A 21008-nucleotide genomic window follows, 5' to 3' on the forward strand; every position below is an offset into this window, starting at 1 on the left:
GCTTACAGTTTGTTTATCCTGCTGAAATAAAAGCTGGTACTTTGTTACACTGATATGCTGTTTATGCTGCAGTTGAAATTGCACAAAGTTCAGATTTTTTTTGTCTCACATGTGACAGAGCTGATTATCCATAATCAAGATCAATTGAAATCCGAGCCACATAGATATATGGCAGCAATTCAAACAGATTTCTATACGAGCGCTCCAATCAAAATGTAAATGTCAGTGATGCATTTGATTTCAGTGATTTCACTTCATATTTTAATGTCCCTGATCTCAACTTGAGTGATAATTACTGCATATTTCCTACATAACAATTATAGCTCCAGCTCTTCATCCCCAGCATGAAAAAAATTAAATGGGGAGGAATTATTGTTTTGCAACATTACCACGATGCCCTAGTACAAATGCCATGATGCCATGATATAACATCTCTACATGTTTACAAATCTCTTATCTCACAAAACCCTGGTTCGACAACGAATAAAGGATCAAATAGTAGAGGTGGGTCGATCCAAGCTTAAAAAGGTTAGATTGTATGCAAACCGGCTGAACCAGCTTTTGTCATTATGGCACGTTCTGGAAAATTAAAAAGAAGCCTACTTCAGCAACCTGTGCTGACAAGTGTCATTGCGCCAAGTCCAACTTGTATTGCAATAGTAATAAGCAATATGACAACGTGATTAAAATAATATTGTGTGTGTTTATAAACGGGCTAACAGAGCCGCTAGTGTCTGACAGGCCATTTACAATTTACCACCAAACCGAGGCAGCCAGCAACATGAAGGAGATCAAATTTCAGTAGAGTTGGGATTGATGCACATGGCTCAAGTTGTGTTTGTTTGTTGCTAGAAAGTTCTTGTGGTTTTTGATGTGATGAGACAAGACATGGAAGAGTTAGTCTCAAAGAAAGCTAAACGAAAGCGCTGGGACGCTGCATCTTTGCGCGCCGCCATCTTGGATCATCGCATCAAAACAGACTATGCAAAGTGTAAACACTGCAGGAAAAGAAAGTCACGAGAAAGTCACTGAGTCAAGTGGGACACCTAGTGGTAACATTCGGTATACCTGTCCGGTGTTTGGCTTTATAATAAACCGGTTTGAACATTTTTACACCACCAAACCCTGTCAGATAGATACTCAGCTAATATCTATAAAGTCAACAAAGCCTTAATCTGCCTCAATATAAACGATTCGTAAAACAAATAGCATAAATCATTTTAGAATAATTCTAATTATAAGTACTCATTTCGTAAGGTCGAGCAAACATTAGCACGAAAGCATTACGTAACAAGACTAACAGTCTGCTTGCAGCTATGTGAAGCACAGCTAAATGTCAGCACTCTAACAAGCTAACAACACCAACATGCTAATGTTTAGCAGTGTCTGTGCCAAATTTAATGGTAATCCATCATCAAATAGTTGTTGAGATATTTCAGTCTGGAAACCTGGTTCCCTCCCTAGAGCCACACCGCTAGCCTGGCTAAAATCACACAAAGAGCTAAGCAGATGACTTAAATGGTATTTAGGACAGATATTAATTCATTTCAAACTCCAAAACACAACATAACTGAGATGAGTTTCGCAATTAATCAGCACCAGCCCTGCATTAAATGTGAAAACTCAAGCTCACTGGTGGCTAAAGATTTTTCAATGTTTGTCTCTGAAGGTTGAAACAAATAATAAAAAAAGGCTAATGTTTTTGAGACCTGTGGGCTCCAGTACTTTTAATGTAATTTATAATAGCGCAAATCCTCCCACATCTTCCTAGATGAAAAACAGACACACAGAGTATGTCCTGAGTGCTTAAATCCAAAAATACATCAGACATGAGAAGCTTCCCCTCTTTGCCTTTCAGACCTCCACAATAAAACATCTGCAGTATGTGAACCATCAACTCTGTGACAAGGGAACCCTGTGAGCACATGAGTGTACACAAAAAGAGGCCAGGCATAAACTAAAGAGTCAAGTTAGAGGAGGAGGAGGAGGAGGAGGAGGAGGAGGAGGAGGAGGATGGGAATGATACAGTATGCACCCACTTCTAACATCTCGAGGTCAGTCACATTCTTTCCTTTTTTTTTTCTTTTTTTTTTTGAGAGACGCACTTGTATGTTTCATCCACCTAATAAAAGAAACAAAAAACATTTTCAGCTGAGTCGCTCCCTCTGACTGTTAACGATGGACGTACTGTACTCGTAAAACTACCGTCCTTTCACAATAAAAGCCTCCATAACAGACCAGGTGTGTTTCAAGGATCAAACACTGTCATTATATCCCGTGAACAGAAGCAAATTCTTTCATGGAGCCCAAATTTCCAATAAAAACTGTGAATAAGTTGAAAAGACAGTCTGTGTTTTAAAGATGTTACCAGCTTCTATGTCTTGTATGTCACACATGAAATATCAAAGAGCCTGACAGCGTTTCTGAACAGCACAAGGCTGCACTGTTTCTAAGATGATGAGAACTTTCAAAAACCAGACAGACAGTCTGCTGCTGCTGCAAATTCACTGTCATCAACACTTTTTCTTTGAACTAAGCACCAGCACCCCTTCTTCCCACACATATATCAGGAAGGCATTAGAAAGAACACATATCCATGTGCATCTGGCAACATTATAGTGTATACCGGAATAATAAAAAAAAAAATCTGATAACAATATTTCAGCTGGTGGTAATGATTCAAAACAAAAACACCTAATATTAACATAGATCTTAACCCTTACATTTGTTTTGTTTTTTAAAGAAGATACATGCAGCGCAAAGATCTACTTCTTATAGCTCTATAATGGCAAACTATGTAATGTAAACTATCTATGATGCAATGAGCTGAAAATAGCTGGTATAGCCTGGCTAATGTATGGGTCTAGCTCTACTTGTAATATACAGAATGTATCAATAGATTCAGCTTTCATCTTTTCGGCTGTTGTGGTCATTTAAATTAAACTTCCCTGAAAAATCAGCCATCTCCCTCCCTTTAAAACGATCTGTCAGTCTATCAGTGTATCAATGTATCCACTGCAAAGGTCCTGCATTAGAAGGTCTTATAGACGAACGCGTTGGATCATAAACACAAGTGGAATTTTACCCGACAATCGTCTGAGGACCAAAATTGTCATAAATAAAGTGTGTGGGATTTTTTTTGGGATCCTTCAATAAGGAAGGGTCTTATGATAAATAATGATCCATTTGATTTTAAATGAATAAGGCTGTTTGGGGAGCCACGCATGGGTCTATCTAAACATGCACGGGCATTGTCTATGTTTTTAGAATTTCACCAGCTATGATTAAAGGCTTTTAAACTGTTTTGCCATAAAAGTGCCCTGAAACTTTCTTTTTCTTTTAACATTTGTTTTAATGTAGGCAAACCACGAAAAAAAGCTCAGTAGGTGCTGAAGGATAATTAAAAGATACCAGCTAGTGAAATAGAAAAAACATCAGTAAGACTTTTTGACTTTCCAAGAGCTATAGTCTCCTTAATCCTAAACTCTGCTAGTGAGATAAAAACATGATTCAGTTTTTGTAGCAAATATTCATGAATCACTGGAGTTAAAATGAGACGTAAATGGACTAATGGGTTGTCAGACTCAGCTTTGTACCATATTTGAATGTGGCATCTGCTGTGACCCTGACAGATTTGTTTCTGCTCAGCACGAGACGAAAAGAGGCAGAAAACAGAGCTCAGCGCTGATGTGTTTCATCCACTTTTACCAAGAAACCCCTCTCCCTGGTGTCTCTGACATGCATGAAACATGATGGCTGACTCCCCCGCAGGCCAGCAACAATCACCCTCACCTCACCCCCACACTGCTACTGCTACTGCCGCAGAAGCAGAGGAAGTATCTGCCTCATAAGCATTTAGCAGTCAGGCTGCCTGCTTGCTGCAGTAAAGACTTCCAGACTGCAGCCTGGCTATAATTAAGAAACAGTAAAACACACACCTAGCAAGGGCTAAGGCTACCACTTGAGATCAAAGACCACAGGCAAGACCCCTCAACGACAGGCTTTTTCATCAGCAACCACTGGTTTGGGGAGTGTTTGATCTCCAGTTATGCAGCCCTGCATGCTTTGCATTTAGGCTGCAATGTGACAATGTGAGGAGAAAATATGATCATGTTCTGCTTTAGAGCAGCCATAAGAACAAATATTATAGGTGCAGAGGAAAGTAAAGTGCATTTAGAATGATTTAGTGCTATTGTATAGTGTTGGCTCATTTAATCTGGTGTTCACTGTTTGTTTGTTTTTTAACCCAAAATAACCACATTTTTTAAAAGGCAGAGCAAGTTAAATTGATTTTTATCTAATTTTATATCCCAAAACACCAACAATGGTTTTGTTTCCTGCTGTGACAGAACACTGGACATGTGACGTGACACTTTACAGTGGATGAGTTCCGGGATGTTGACAGCTCATGTTTGCCTCCAGAAATATAGTGATGAGAAAATATGAGAAAAATGAGATTATGACCTGATTGTTTGTTTGTTTGTTTGTTTTAAACCAAACAAACAATCTATTGGTAAATTCATGGATTGTATTAGTATAGTATAGTCCTTTTGTTGTTTACAGACAAATAACCCTTTTTTCCCCCCAACACATCCAAATTGTGTTGTCCCCTGCTGTAACAGAGCACTGATCACTGCAGTTTACAGTAAATTAAGTCATCTTTAGATGTTGACAGGTTAGAAAATGCTTCCGGAAATAGAAAGTCAATTATATTAAAAGATCCCCCTCCACTCAAAAATGCGTTTTTCTAATGGTTATGTCCTAAAATATCTGACCTTGACGATACTGACTTGTATCTGTGCAAACTGTATCACTAGTGAGGCGTTTTCACATTCCTCTACTGAAGGGGGAACTGTCTGTGCACTTCGTAAAATCTGAGATTCAAACGTACCCGGGCAAAATACATTAGGTACGTCACAAATTCGCGCCAGACTCGCTGTCAAATACGCAAATATGACACACATGGACAGGAAGAGTTAGCATAGTGAAAGTTTTGACAGCAAACACGCAAGAGTGTGTAGTTTTTGGATGTAAAACAAACCCTGGACCTTCCTTAAACTATCTACCAACCACTAGATATTAATGCATGTTTTACAACCACCAATGTCAGCCACTGCTAGTTACAAGCTAACAAGCTAACAAACAACGTAAACAAATAAAATATGCTAACTACACTTACCATTCTAAAAGAAGTCTGCTAGTGTCCGACTTTGGTGCACAACAGACATCTTCCCTGAGTCAAACATGAATCTCTCTGAAAAAATAAACCAGCAGCCGAAACCTATTTTCTCCGGAGCTCCGTGACCGCCTGCGCACTGCTCAACCTTAGCGCGAGCGACGATGGTGGTGGGCGGGGCGCCCGAGCGCGAGGCCAACATCTAGAATTCCGGCCCCTTTTCAGTTTTCACTTTTTATGTTAGAAAACCATGTAACACAAGATATTCATCATCAGTATTTTTGTAAACTTTAAAAGGTGTCTGGAGGGGGACTTTAGTATTTGAGCTGGAAATATTTTTGTATTATTGATTGTTTTGAGGGGGAAAAAGACTGTTTGCATGCAGCAGCAGTCTTTTCAAGTCAGCCTTATCTGCAAAAACACAGAGTGTTTGTGAATTGTTTTGTTTTCTTTGTTTTTGGGATTTGTTGCGTTGTTTGTTTTTTTGTACAAGTATGCACGTCTATTTGTGCATTGAGCTTAGAGTATTTTGTCGAGCTGTGATGTTGATTGTTGTGATTTGTGTTGTGTTAATGCTGTTGGAAAAGTTCAATAAAAAGATTCCAGATCAGCCTTCCACTGGGCAAAGCGGCAGACCTTTGATGGCTGTTGGCGTCTTCAAAGTGACATCCTGCCACGACAGTATTTACAAAGCAGAACTCTCACATCCTGTGTGGCCCCCTCTCAGCCCTGAATCTCCTGCAAGGTTCAACTATAAATGTCTTGGAGGGACTGAATCGGCCCACAAAGTGATGAACTGCTTCCTCCTGCTGCTATCAAAGGAAATAGCAAAATCCTGCAGTGCCTAGGAGAGACGCATAGGTCACACTGGCATTATAGTTGTTTAACAGATTGTATCAAAGAGATGCTGCAGTTGTTCAGTGTCGAAAGAATAAAGTTGTTAGACTGTTTTTTTCTGTCAGTTCACAGTTAATGGCTTTGACATTCAAATGTGACAGGTGCATGATAAAACATCATATGCAGCACAACAAAGAGTGACACATAGGAAACCACATTTTGCTTTAACACAGCAGAAGCATCTCAATTAATAAAAATCCACTATGTGAACAAATTGTCCCGTGACGAAGCTAACAGACAGTTACAGAGCTCTTCATAATCAAAGAGCTTTTTCCCACTTCAATAAAACTCTATATTAATAAATGATGTACAATCCCAAATCCATTGGGATGGAGTAAATGACCCAGTGCAGAGAAAATAGAAACAAACTCTGAGAGTCACTCGTAATGACTAACAGACAGAAACTCATCGTTGGGCTTTATTGCAAAGCTGCCCCTTCGTTTTGAATGTTCTCATTGAACTATATGGCATATTGTGATGATCCTATCTCTCTAACTTTAAATGAGTTATTAAACAAATGAATATTTCTCAAAGGTAGAGCTGAGGCTATTGGGGGAAAAATAAAAATAATTACATTATATGAGTCATACAGCAAGGTTTAATATAGATATACTCCCCCTTAGTCATATAACTTGGAAATATAAAATGTCTTTATTGCTTCTCCGTACAGGGAAACTGCGTCTTCTGTGTCTGTGTATTCTTTCACCATTATGTGACATTTCATAGATTAAACAATTAATCTATTGAGGAAATAATCAGCAGTTTAGTCGGTTAGGAAAATAGTTGCATACTAGCCATAACTTTATTGGTTGGGCTTTTTTATATCATGTCCTTTCTTGCAACATGAGGTCACCACTGAAGTTGAACTGAACTGCTTACCAGAAAGTTCAAGAGTCTGTTTAAAGTCTAAGTCATCATTTTAGTCATCACTTACTCGAACTAACGCCACCGTCTTTATTCCTGCCTCACTCCAAAACTGTTCCCACACCATTAGCCTCCCCAACAAATGCTATTTGTAGATTTCTGGTGGGTTTAAAGAAGTGTTTCAGATCTAGTTTTTTATATTTAGCTCTAGATTGCGGCAGCAGCAGAAACATATTTTCTTGTTATTTCCTGATCTAATTCTGCAACCAGAGTGGGTCTGAATGTTACTTTTAGGTCCCCTCGATAATGGAAAGAGCTTCCTCAAATTAGCAACATCTTTAGACACTTTAAATATTCAATTCGATAGTAAAGGCAGGCTTTTAAGGTGCATTTACTGTAGCTCTTATTAGCTGGGAATGCTCTATGTTTATTTATTAATGATTAATTTTCCTCATATGTGTAAAAGGACTTTATAACCTCATTTACAAAGAAGATTTTTCACTGCATTAAATAAAATATTTCCTCTATTTGAAGAAGTTTTTATTTCTGCTCATTGTAAGGTTTTCTCTGGGTAGAATACTGTATGTTGTTTGTCTGACATCATATGATGGTAGCTTCAAGTTTCATGCAAAACAACACCTGTCAGCTTTCTTCTTGTGAATCAACCTTTTAAATGTTCCGAGAAGTCAGCACATTTTACATGAAAACCTCCTCCCACCACCTTAAAAAAAACGCAGGTCAGAATCACACACTCGCTCTACATGTTGCTTGCCAGTAACACTGTCAAGACCTCACACTTCCACATCTGCCAGCGAGAATCTCCCACTACATGTACTACCTTGTTGCAAGTGATGTAATGTGAGAGAATAAAGTGAACTCCGCAGAGCACCTTGGGCCATCCGCTCAGAATCGAATCCTGAGGACACACACACACACACACACACACACACACACACACACACACACACACACACACACACACACACACACACACACACACACACACACACACACACACACACACACACACACACACACTCACACACACACACACACACTCACACACACACACTCAAACACACACATAAAAAAAACCGCCAGGCTTTGCATTCATGTTGTTTCACAATAATTTAGTTCCCCAAGGCTCTCATTATCATCATAACCATGTGTCACTCTCCTCCTGAAGGAACCACTTGCTGCCTTTTGATATGCAGCGAAGCAGTGAAGGATGCACTTGATGTTGCATATGTTTGAACATGTATACCTTAAAAGCAACAACAGTACAGTCTTAAACTCCAGTCTGTAGTAAAACTGATTAAATAGCATAGCACACTGAGGTACAATACATTCAGATAAATACTATTGAGGACATGTCTTAAGGCTGGTGTTACTTTAAAAAAAAATTATAATCAAAACTTCCACTTAAGACAATAACATTTACAATGAGTTTATCATAACAAGTGTTGTGTGTGCAGCATCATGTTATCATGCCATATGTCTCATCCAAACAAATGAACAGCGCAAAGAGTTCTCTCTGTGAGGCTTAGGCACAGTGGTGCTTTAAGCTAAATGCAAACACCAGCATGCTAACCTGCTCCCAACAACAATGCAAACATGTTGATGTTTGATAGGTATAATGTTTACTGTCTTAGTTCAGTGTATTACCATGCTAGAATGAGCTAATTAGCACTTATTCTAACACTAAATACAAAGTACAGTGTAGTTTAGTTAAGACTGTCCTTAGTTTTTCAGGTATTTGGTCAAGAAAGTAGAATTGTACATAATATTGGACTAAATATAAATTTGACCAGATAATGTGCATCAAGTTTAATGAAAACTCATCAAATAGTTGCAGCGATATTTCACTCAAACTCAAAAAATGTCAACCTGTTGGAGGCGGCAGACAAAGAAAGGGTGTCACCAAAGTCAATAGGATTCATTTTCCCGGAACCGTGAACGTCTGTAAAAGATTTGTACCACCAATTAGTTGTGCTACTATGCTACAAGTGGTAGCGTAGCAACCTACTCCAAGCGGAGAGTATAAACAGAACTACTACATGTTCGAGGTGTCTGTCCGCAGCTGTCCATGTGTTTGGAAGTGTAACTGGGTCTGGTCCAAAGTGGTGGACGGACCATCAATGCCATTCCTACAGCCCCACCATGAGTGTGGCTTAAAATACATATAAGAGCCATATTGTGTTTTGGTGATACTTTAATCATTTTACTTTATTACCAATTCCTGACTTTTTCCACCAGAATCTGTTTTGGGTTAAACGAACACATTGTAGTTCAACAGAAATTCCATCTTAGGGAATAAACTACACTTTAGCAATATCTGGCTGCAGACAGCACCGAGTAGGATGAATTCATTGTTGGTTCAGTTGACTCCTTAACAATAAAAGTATAAAATAACACCAGATTTATCTTTAAACAGAGAGTGAATTCCTATCAGGAGTCATGAGTTACAACATCCTTTGTGTTGCTTTTCAGCAGAGAACTTCATTTGAAAGTCTTTGGGCAAACTAAGTCTATCCCTTGAATGCAAAAATGTTTCTTTGGCATACTCTCAGAGATGTTGGCCGAGGTCAGTCCTCAATTACTGTTCAAGTGTTTTATGAGGGGTGATGGGGAGGATAGGACTGCAGACTTTTGTGGAGCACAAAGGGTACTCGTGTTTTATGTTGGGAAGAGGTTGGGGGAAAATCCGTTGGGTTTGCGGGTGCAATGGGTGGCCACTCACCCGTGACAAACATCTGTACAAAAAGCTATTCCGTCTGCCCGCCTGAAGAATATCTCCAAGAACAATGTGCTGTAAAAATGCCGAGTGCTGACGTAAAGAAAGGCTAAACTCAGGAGTTACGGACTTCTAAAATCCATTTGTGTAGAGTTAAAAAGGTCAAGGCACTTTTGTAATGAAAAGACAGGGTTTGAGTGGGTGGAGGACTAAGAAGCTTTATGGATGAGGAAGACTTACCAGTCCGTCACAGTTGTTAATGGCAACCGAGGCTCCGGGCACGTCTGTGATGTCACCGATGAAGGTGCAGTCTGTCTTTAGCAGCTCACGGTGCAGTATCCTCTCCGGCCCGCCAGTGGCTTCAGTCAGGTTGACGCCTGCATCGACATCGACACCGGCACTCTGGCTGACGTTCCCGAAGTCTCGGATCTCATCGTGCCACTCCACCATCGCGCCCGGCGCCACCAGCCTGTTGTTCGGGCGCAGACGAAGGTGGAACTCCTTCCCGAAGGCGGAGATGTTGAAGAAAAGTTTTTGTTCGGCTTCACCAGAAGAAAAGACCTCCCTCTTGACGCGCTGCTTGTGAGTGGCAGAGAGCAGGTGTGACAGGTAGTGTCCATGACAGTCAGTGCTGAAGGGAGTGACGAGGCCGTATTCCTTCAGCCGGCTCCTCAGTTGGTCTGTAAAACAACACAATGAGATGAGAAGTAGAATCACCAACACCCTTCTGCAAGTAAAACATGTCTAATTTTCAGTCCTAATTCTCATAACAAGAATAACAATAACAAAAGAAGAATAGAATAACAAGAATAACAAGTCCTGCAGGTTTCTGCTTTTGACTGGACTTAACTAATACTTATTTTCACAATCAATCACTCTATTGTCTTTTTTTAATCTAACATTTTGAAGAAAGAAGAAACTGTGAAAAAATGCCCATCACACATGTCCAGAGTCAGAAGTAACATCTTTACATGTGTTGTTTAAAAACCCAATGGTATACACTTTCAAATCACATAAAACAGACAAAAGAAGCAAATCCTCACATTTGAGAGTTGTGGAATATGTGGTAATTTTCTATGAAATAATTTATCAATCAGCAAATCGTTTCAGCACAAGATCTAACATCATGTCTTTGCTGAAGCCATCATCAGTATTACTACCATCATTATAACTATATCATAACAAATAAACAATAAAAAGAGACAAAACTAAAAAGTCTTCTAGATGCAAAGACATTACTTTAAATTTTTCAAAGATAGAAATGTATCATGACCGCACTAGTTTGCTCCCCTGTCTTGATAACCCGAGCACACTCACTAAAAGGCATTTGATTTGGAATCTGAGCTGGCATGTTTTTGATTGGCCTTTTTTTGGAAAGGCACTCATGCTGTGCCAAAGAATTGGTCTTTGGTCTTTGAAATGAATGCGGAGAACTGCAATGTTCTTGTGCTGTGATCGTTCACAGCATGGGCTTGATCTCCATCTCAGATGAGCATAACTTTATTAATACAAATTTCTCTTTTAAGCCATGATGCTTTTATATCTGGAATTTCAGTTAGAGATCGAGAAAACCAAGACCTTGATAAGATGTGCTACTTTTAACTAAAAATACATACTGTATATATTCTATATACTGGATGGTATTTAATATCATCTTGGCAAAGTGCTTCATTCACCTTCATGCTCTTGTTTAATTGGCTAATTTGTGGTAAAATGAAGTGGACAAGGAAATCTGTGGGCCTTGAAAGTACTCTCAGTTTAAAGGAAACTTCCGCCCAGGCTTGGCTTGCTTTTCAAATGTGTGCATTAACAGACACGTTCAGAAGGTTTTGGTTGGATTTTTCTTTTTTAAATGAATATCATAACCTTGTCATTATGTTGTAGGTTTTGACAAGACATTCAAATAGGTGTCAATGATGAAACTCAAATTACACATCTGAGGAAATGCCATACTTTACAAATCATAGTGTACATGCTCCAGACACATGAAAAATACATTCATCGTACCGACTTTGCAAAGTTAAAACAGATAAGGAAACACGGAGCACATTTGTCACATCCCCACAACCAAAGCAAACTGCAGCCACGTGTCTCGTTCTGAACATGCAAAAACATCAAAGGCCTTTTTTTGCAGGGCAAATACCTCACAGTTACATCATACTAACTAAACTCTCTCTGCAAACACGAATGACACAGAGTTAGTCGCTTCATACTGATACGTGAAAAGCTTGTCCAACATGTGTAGGGCTGCTGTAAGTTTAGAGTATTACACTAGTTTGTGTTTTGCATTAAAGCTGGTGTGAGAAATCTTTAAGATTGAAAACAGTTATTGAGCCATGGGTCAGAGAGGAGCCGGGAATTAGCTCTGTTCATTAGTGAGTATTCGTAGAGTGGGGTTTGACTGCTTAATCCTCAGGAGGCCCGGGTCTAATCTCAACAGCCATTTCTCCTTCTTAGAAGAAGAAAAAGATTTATGTATGTAGTTAAGTTTCCAATAAATCAACCCCCCTATAGCCATTGAATGCATTTAGACTTAGTAATTATCTTATTTATTGGTAGTGATAGAGTACAATTCCCACGCTGGACTCATATTTTCTACATAAGCATTGTGTCTCAAAGGGAAGAGATGCATGCAATCCAGCGCAACTTTACTGATTTAGCAAGATTTACTGAACTAAGCTGAAAATATTGAACCATGGATCAGAATCCCTTTATTTTGTGGGGAAAAAGAGAAGAAAAGAATGATAGCTTATTTTTAGAAGAGAAAGATTGGTCTCTGTAGCTGTTTACATAAAACCTTCAAGTTGAAAATCGCAAAAGCTGGAGCTGCAAGGTCACATTTTAAGTGAAGCCGTTAACAGTAGCTGTTCACAAAAAGGAGCACAATCACTTAACATTTTTACTGTCGGATGAAACAATGCATAGCGAGACCAGACAGCATTTACTGTGTACTTGTTTGATTATTATAGAAGGTCATCCCCTCTCGATGTCACAAAGTTATTTCAGAACGTAAGGTAATGCACTTACAAAACCTCTCTTATCCCTCCGTTCAATGTGATGCATTGTGTCAAAGTCAAAGGGCAACGCTAGAAAGGTTTCTGTGAAAGGTTTCTTCTCCATTCACTTTCATGGTTATAGAGATCAATAAAATAAAATTACAACCAATATCATTCAAATATGAAACTCTAAAGACACATTGTTGACAGTCTCTACTTTCATGAGGTTTAATGTTGCTGCTTCAACACTCAGAATAGTAGAGCCATATTTATCTCGGCCAAGATCATCAGTCCTGTAAGTTCTTTTGTTCCTTTGTTTCTTTGAGAGATTTCTGTTTAACAAACACAGGTGGAATTGATAAAGCTGATTATGATCCCGTCACAGCAACACGTTCGTTTCATCGATCATCGATATGAGATGATATCATATGCCCATTTAACCCAATTACATTTATATCAACTCACAAAAAGCAACTAAAATAGGATTCGACAATTTTATTACTATGCTCTTTCAGACATTTCAATTAAATAATAAAAATAGATCTCCTGTTATTCACTGTAGTGCCACTAAAGTACCACATTTCTGCTGTTTAAGCACTCAATGTTCAGGAAGGAGGTGCGGTTCGACGGAAACGGTGACACAGACATGCCATTGGAATTTCAAAATAAAGGAGCTAGATGAAGACATGCATCGATGTTTTCACTTTGCATCGACGGTATTGGATTATCAAACTCGGAAACCCAGTGTTGCTGATGCTGTGTTACTGTGCCCACAAGTAGTCCAAGCTTAAATTGATGGTATTTCACGTATAGATGGTGAATAAAATACATTTAAATAACCACAAGGCAGTGCACAATAATCTGACGAACCTGACATTTTAGGACAATTAATCCATTAGTTCATGTTTCATATTCATGGATTTAATTCAGGGTTTCTCCAAGAATAACAGCCACTGTCTACCGATCAGGGTGATTGTCTGTTAATGTATGTACCTTAATGCAGATTTGGACCTTTATTTTATTGATTTAAATGTCTGAAATCAAATTAATTGCTTCATTAAATTGATTGTTTTTGTTCAGTAAAGGTTCATTCCTGGTTCTTTGAGCCTTAACAAATCACACTACGCAAAGCAAAGTTTATGAGCTGGTGTTGCAGAGCCAGTGTCCAGACAAAGAGCGAAAGTAAAAGTGGCCTTCCTTACTGCAAGTACAGGCCCTTGAGGTTTATTTTCTGCTACCATGAGTGGATCAAATTGGATCACATTCACCAAATCTCAACTCACTGGGAAATGATGTTAGAATATGGTTGATCCCTCCAGCAGAGTTCAGAGAGTTGGACTTGAACACTTCACAGAGACTTTAAGCCAATGGGGGAGGATAAAACCAACCATTTTTACAGCGCAAATAGCCGCACTTGAAGACCGGGAAAAATCCTGCCGACCTTGAGATTGAGACATTTAAACCCTGCTTTCTTTCACACCTTTAAAGCCCAGTCAGGCACATTTGAGATTGGGCTATATAAAATAACTTCACTTGACACCTGGCTAGTCTCTACAAAGAGACTGTGATTTTTGGATTGTATATTTCAGAAAAGACTCAGAATGTGAGGTCAGAAAGGGGGCTGGATATTTGACACTATACAATCATCTGACAAGAACTTCGGTTGAAGCATCTTGACGCCTTTAGAGCCCTGACACACACAGCTTTAGCCAACGGCCAGCTGACCACTGGGGTGGATGAAGAGGCTGTGCTTGAGTGAGAGGAGAAAACTAGTCTTTTAATAAAAACAGTGTAAAATCTGCATTCTTTCATTGCCCTGGCCAATTGCTACATAAAATTAGCATGATTGGTGGATTGTCTCACTGTGCGTGAATAATACTTAGTCCTTCAGAGTAAAATTAAGAACAGGATGAAAAAATTGCATATTCAACAAATAGAGATAACCACCTGTTACTGAGAAGTAGCGTTCTCATGAGATGTTAGAATTTGCATAATCGATGTTCCCCTCTATTTGGGTGGTGTCCAGATGGTAACCCTCACGATATGGTTAAGGTTAGGCATTGACTGAGGGTTAGGGTTAGCTTCCAGTAGATGATAACACATTTAGCTGTGTCAGTAGTTGTATTATGAGACCCATATTTATTTTAATTGTCCATTTTAGCGCTGTACTGAGACTGAGATAAAGAAGAGATGCCTCAACATGAAGTTGCTAAAAAAAACATGTGCGGTCAAGGGGATGTGACAGTCACAGAGATGGATTAGTATTATCAAGTAACTGATGGCACACTACCACTTGCATAAAGACCTGGAAAGTTGTGAGAGAGAATTTTCCACATAACTAATTAACCATATACGTTATGGACGTACGATGATATTGGCGTAACCCAAAGCCATTTTCTCTGAATTTAGGTGCAAAAAATATGAACATATATTGGTAACGGCATTAGCAATAAGTTGGAATATATTAGATATTGGCAAAAATTCAATAGCATCCCTAATATATCCCTAATATACAGAACGTTCTTGTACCAAAATATGCCCCCAAATAAATCTTAAAATCCAAATCATACATTTATTAACAGCAGACTATCTGGTCAAGACTCATTTTGTTTCATACCCGAAAGAGAACTTGTCGAATGCGACAAGTTCTCATAAATATCACTTGGGAACTAAATCTGTTGGTACAAGTGGTTAATGCGTGAGGCTTCAACTTGTAAAAAAAAAAGGGACAGACAGAGGTGGAAAATTTAAGAGAAACCACAGTAAGTGGGGGAAATAACTGCTTTACAAGGCTGATAATGGGCCCAGGAAGAACGTATAAGCAAAACTTCACCACGGCCCAACTGGCAGCTGTCATCTTGCTGTGTGAGGGCCCTGGAGGTGCTCAGAAGATAACGGCGGGTGTAAAAGGATACTACGAGGACGCTGTTGCAGCTCACTTGTTTCTTAACCTCAGAATGGATAACAGATGTGCGGGATTTAGAAGTGGAATTTTCTTTCCTGTATAACAAAGCCCTTGAAGCAGTTTTCTTATGTAATATAAGCGTGTGTGTGTGTGTGTGTGTGTGTGTGTGTGTGTGTGTGTGTGTGTGTGTGTGTGTGTGTGTGTGTGTGGACAGTGTGTGTGTAGGGGTAATGGTGGGGTGGTAGCAGAGGGTATGAGGGGAGGAGGGGGAGTGTATTACAGAGCTCCTCACACACAAAATCCCCTCCCACTTTGATCTCACTGCACCAAGGTTGTGCTCCTCAGTTTCTCCTCTACTTTCTGACAACTTCCATCTAATAATTAACAAGATGAAGAGAAAATAAACAGGACTTACCCTCTCTATCTACTTCACCAGCCTGTAAGAGGGAGAAAAGAGAAGCTTGTTAAAAGCGGTAGAAACAAGAAGGAAATCTGACAGTGTGAGATGTCCATAGCAGCAAGTTTACTGTACGCTGCTTGTAAAATGTAACAGAAATGCCTCTATTTTACTCTTATGTAACAGGCTAAACTCATGCGCGTGCAGTGTCAACATGTATATCACAGAGGAAGCAGTGTGCGCATTCACACAGCGAAATGTTAAAGTTTGGAGACACTTTAAAAAAAAAACCTGTTGCCGTGTCGGCCCAACTTCTGCATTGATTTCATATTAAAGGGAGAAGCGACACATTTCAGCAACAGTTGGAGAGTAAAACGAGGCGACAGTGAAGCGGTGCAGACACTTACCTTGTCAGCTGAAGTCAATACAAATCCTACAAGTAGCAACGCTAGTGATAGGACAGCCATCACGAGTCTTTAAATGATAAAGAAAAACTAACTTTATCCCAACGTCAAATTAAAATAAGGACAACAAAAATCGGGGAAAAAGTCTCTACGCAAGCGGCTCATTCAGAAGTTATCAAAGTGGATGTGCAGCCTCTGGTTTACGTTCAAAAGAATAATAAAAAAAAACACATGTAAAAGTTTCATTAAAGCAGGAGTGAGGCGAGATGCAACACTTTGTCAGTCAGTCAGTGTTTTTTTTTTCTGTTTGACTGAAAGTTTCGAGAAAGTTAGTAGGACATCCCCTCTGCCGCTGGCCGGACAGAGCTGCAGTGTGAAGCTCTTGCAACCTGGCACTTGGCTCCCCTGGCTAATAAACGGCAAAGACCAACCCTGCGTGACGTCACTCCACCCTATCCTCGAGCCTGAAACACATGGAGGGACAGAGGAGGAGGAAGAACCCCCTCTTCCCTCACTTCATCCCACAGGACAGAATATGACAGAACATCACTGCGCAACAAATGATAACTTTATTATGACCCCCAAATAGCATTTATATTCAGAGATGGACAGAAACACAGTACATTTAATGTATTTAAATAACATGTTGAGGTACCATATGTGCTATACTTACTGCTAGGTATGGGCCAACATGAAACATTTGCATCAATAATCTCCCAGCTAAAATAGTTGCTATTCACAATATCATCAAATATGCATTCAAAACTCTAAACACTGAAACATACTGGAATCACTTTACCTCACATTTGTTAAGACATTAATAGTTTTTGTATCATGGATAGGACACGCATCTTACATCTAACAGTCTTAAATAAGGTTATCATAAATTCCCCCTGCATAAATAATTGAAATGAGGCTTTATGTTTCACTTCTCTGTCATGATAGTGAGTTAGACAGATTTCTCACTCGTGAGCATATGTAAGATTATCACGATAACGGAAATTCACCAAGATCAATTATTTTTATCGCGATAGATATCCTTATATCGTCCCATTCATACTTCTACTCCATTACAGTTCAAAGGGAAATATTTAACTTTATACTCGCTTACATGTATCTGATACCTTCATTTAGTGTGAAAATTAATAATACAAAATATAATGACAAAAATAAATGATGATGAAATAATATAGATTAAGATAAAAAATATTTATCCCGGGGAGAATTCACAAGCAGTATATAAAGTAATTATTAGTAATCATCAATAGTTATAATACAATATTATAATATTTATTATTCTACGTTTTGAGCGTATTTACTTTTGGTACTTTAAGTATATTTTGATGCCAACACTTTAGTACTTTTTTCACATGTATTGCTATTTCTTTATATATAACCCGTTTATAAGAAGAAAATAACATTAATGTTTTATAACAGACTATACTGAAGTCAAGCCAAGATAAGCAGTTTTAAAATGTTCCTATGAATCATCTATAATGTTTAAACAATTAATAAATACTTGATAATACACAGAAAATCCCTTTTTCCCCGTAGTTTTGTTTTAGCATAATAAAAAATAAAATGTTATAATCAGTATTGTAATAATGTTACACACATGAACAAATCCTACAGCCACCCAACTCTCACAGGTGGGTTTAACATGTAGTGATTACCTTCAACTGTTGTATGTTATTAAACATTTGTTATCAGTCTACATCAGTTATACATGCTTTATAAATACATTTACACCTAGGTGTGTCCTTAAATCTACAAACAACTTTATTATAGTGTTTTACATCTATTAGTTGTTTTGAATGGACAGGGGGTTTACACACTACTGCTATAGTTACACACTATATCACTGCACATCAGTTGAAGTCTGAATATTTACTGTAACCTAACCTCCACATTTAAAATAGCATTTTCCTGACATCATTGAAGAGAAGAGATACTAAAAGCCAAAACTATCACTCCTACTAATACTACTCCTGCTCCAATAGCCATTCATTTGAACATTTTGAAACTTTTTCAGGCTTGTGACTCCTTAGAGTTGGTCAGAAAATCTGATCCTTCATTTTAGGGATTGACTTCTAGTTTTGAGATTAGTTGTAACCAATTGTTATTTCTGTGATTGTTTCATTTGATGGATTTGTGAAGCTGAAAGTATTCAATATTTCACCAGTAAAATGCAAAAAAATTCAAATCAAACGGAATAAACCTATTTTTGTGCAACAGATCATTTTGTTATTATTCCTTTAAAAATGTCGTGACCCATGGGAGAGGTCCCGATCCTAGTTCATGTTAATACTGATAGTAGTACTGGCAATAATAATTGAAATGCCTACCCTTCCTCATCTGAACACATGGTGGGACAGGAGAACTAGGAGAGGCAACTTTCATAACCCGAACTGATAAAGAAAAGTGGAGCAAATAGTGGCAGTAATAAAGCAATACTCTATGAAATATACACAAATGTCTATTAGCATCAAACTAAAATGACTTTCAGTTTTGAAAGAAACTTGCTTTTGTTTCATGATAAGTGCTTTTGTTCCTCTGTTTTGTTTGTTTAAAGCAGTGACATTTATCATGTAAGTTACTGCGAGTCTTAAGATGCCATTTTACCTGCACTCTTTGTGTGACAGCAGCTGAATGAAAAGCTCCATGCAGCAAGAGCTGCATGTAAAAGCAGGTTATCTCTACAATAATATGAACTCCCTCATTACTGACTGCACATCATCTACCTCACCTTCTCTTTCTCTTTCTCAGGTAGAAATGTCAAGACTACATAAGAACGGTTCAGTTCAGCTGAGAGATCTGTAAGACTTTGAGTGGGATACATTAGTTTAAATGTCTCCATTGAATGTTGACATAAGCAGGTACATCGATGGTTCAAGTGGACACTTTCTGAATAGCGATGACCTTCATTAATATTGATGGCTTCACACGAACGTGGACTGTAATGTTATTCATGGCTGCATGAAGGTGAAGAGGGATCCAGTTTAATGTCCCAGCAGCAGGTTCATACCAAGAGGACTGAGGTCCTTTACTTTAGTAAAAGTACTACCAGAACAAAAACTCCACCGGGTGTGAGTCCTATAAGTACTTTAAATTGACCCCTGTGACGGACATATTGGTAGATAAGTTACTAATACTAATAACGGACATATTGGTAGATAAGTTACTAATGCATCAATGTTTAATTATCATTAGACCTCTGTAGCTGGTTCCAACTACTTAAAATAATACAACTAAGGGTCGGGCCCCCTCCAGAGGGTCCCAAGATGGATTTTAGGGGTTCTGATTAAATAATGGGAGAAGAAAGAAGAAAATAACTATCTGCGTAAAAAATCTGTATTTATTGTTTTCCCTAATCTCTGCTTTGTTGTGAAATATATCTTAAATCATTTGACCGCTTTGGTTACATTTAAAGTTTAAAGCAGAAACATCTCTTGTAAAACAGTTAAAGCTAACTCAACTTAAAATATTTCTTTAAATATGTATAACTGATTTGAAACAGAAAATCCGTTTTGAAGGAAGCATAATGCCGTCCGGATTTCAATTTCTGATAATATAATAAGAAAATGAAAGAAAAGTTATATGACTGATAATGTATTTGTTTTCTGACAAAATATCAAATATATCCTCCCATAGTGATAATAGCATTATTATACTTTTATATGTATCATTTTATCTTATTATAATTAAATGTAGTGGAGTAAAAAATACAATGTTCAGATATAATTATTATTAGAAGTAAAAATAAGTAAAAAATTGAAAATTAAGTACTTCAAAAGTGTACTTTAATACAATGCTGGAGTAAATGTTCTTTCTATCACTGCTTCTGATGCATCCCAGAGCAAAATTACTGTTACTTACTGTTGATTCTGATTCTGATCTGACGCTGAACCTTTTACTGTCAATAATTCAGGGGCATCAGCCCAAAATCTTGCAGCAGCTTCTATGGAAAGAGTTCACGTCACCAGAAATCTCTGATGAAGAAAGATTCAGTTGTACTTCACAAACTTTTGTGTGGCTTTTGTGAGAGGTGCCTTTGTTCAAAGCCTAGAGGAGCATAAATGTGGGGAAACATGAAAGAAGATCAAACAAGTCTCACATCATTCTCAGGTGATGGTTGTGCACTTTTTTACTGATATATGCTTCATATTTCTGTTTAAAGTAAGAGACAAGACGAGAATCAAAATTATATTTTGTCAGACTTCCTTATATATTGTACAGAGAAGTTTGGGGTGGATGTCAAAAAAACACAGAACTTTCACCCATGAGACCGCTGTTTGCCCCCCGTGTGAAACCAAAAAGTCAACGTTGACTTATTATAACTAATGCGTACATAAGTTATCTTGTGACGTACTTATAACGTACTTATAACGTAACTTAACCTGCGTATGTAACAGGTTGACTCATATCACCTGCGTAACATACTTAACTTATAAATTGTTGAAGTCCATCAGATTACACTGCACGTTGAAAAATGACGCTTAGGGGTACCCGCTGTGTTAAATAGTGACGCCAAGGGGTCCTGATCAAGCGTCAGTATGTGAGTTGGTTGAGGAAACATGTTGTAGAAACACAATCGGCCAACAGCTATGTGTGCGCATGACAAGTTCATAGCGGCAG

The 21008-nt window shown here is 38.3% G+C and overlaps 1 protein-coding gene across 3 annotated transcripts in view; it reads right to left on the reverse strand.

The window, feature by feature from the left end:
• adamts3 (ADAM metallopeptidase with thrombospondin type 1 motif, 3) overlaps positions 1–16567 on the reverse strand; it is a 136271-nt gene extending 119704 nt beyond the window's left edge. Inside the window, exons 1-3 of one of the 3 annotated variants that reach the window (XM_029439790.1) lie at positions 16377–16567; positions 15988–16009; positions 9912–10351 (exon numbers count right to left, since the gene is read on the reverse strand). In XM_029439790.1, coding sequence (XP_029295650.1) covers positions 9912–10351; positions 15988–16009; positions 16377–16436 — 522 coding nt within the window. In that variant the 5' untranslated portion in view covers positions 16437–16567. Of the gene's footprint in view, positions 1–5179; positions 5306–9911; positions 10352–15987; positions 16010–16376 lie in introns of those variants that run through there. The other 2 variants (XM_029439791.1, XM_029439792.1) reach the window with 2 other exon arrangements.
• Between the last annotated feature and the right edge of the window lie 4441 nt (positions 16568–21008).

This window comes from Cottoperca gobio, chromosome 9, assembly GCF_900634415.1.
Source record: "Cottoperca gobio chromosome 9, fCotGob3.1, whole genome shotgun sequence".
In the NCBI taxonomy this organism is placed as follows: Eukaryota; Metazoa; Chordata; class Actinopteri; order Perciformes; family Bovichtidae; genus Cottoperca; species Cottoperca gobio.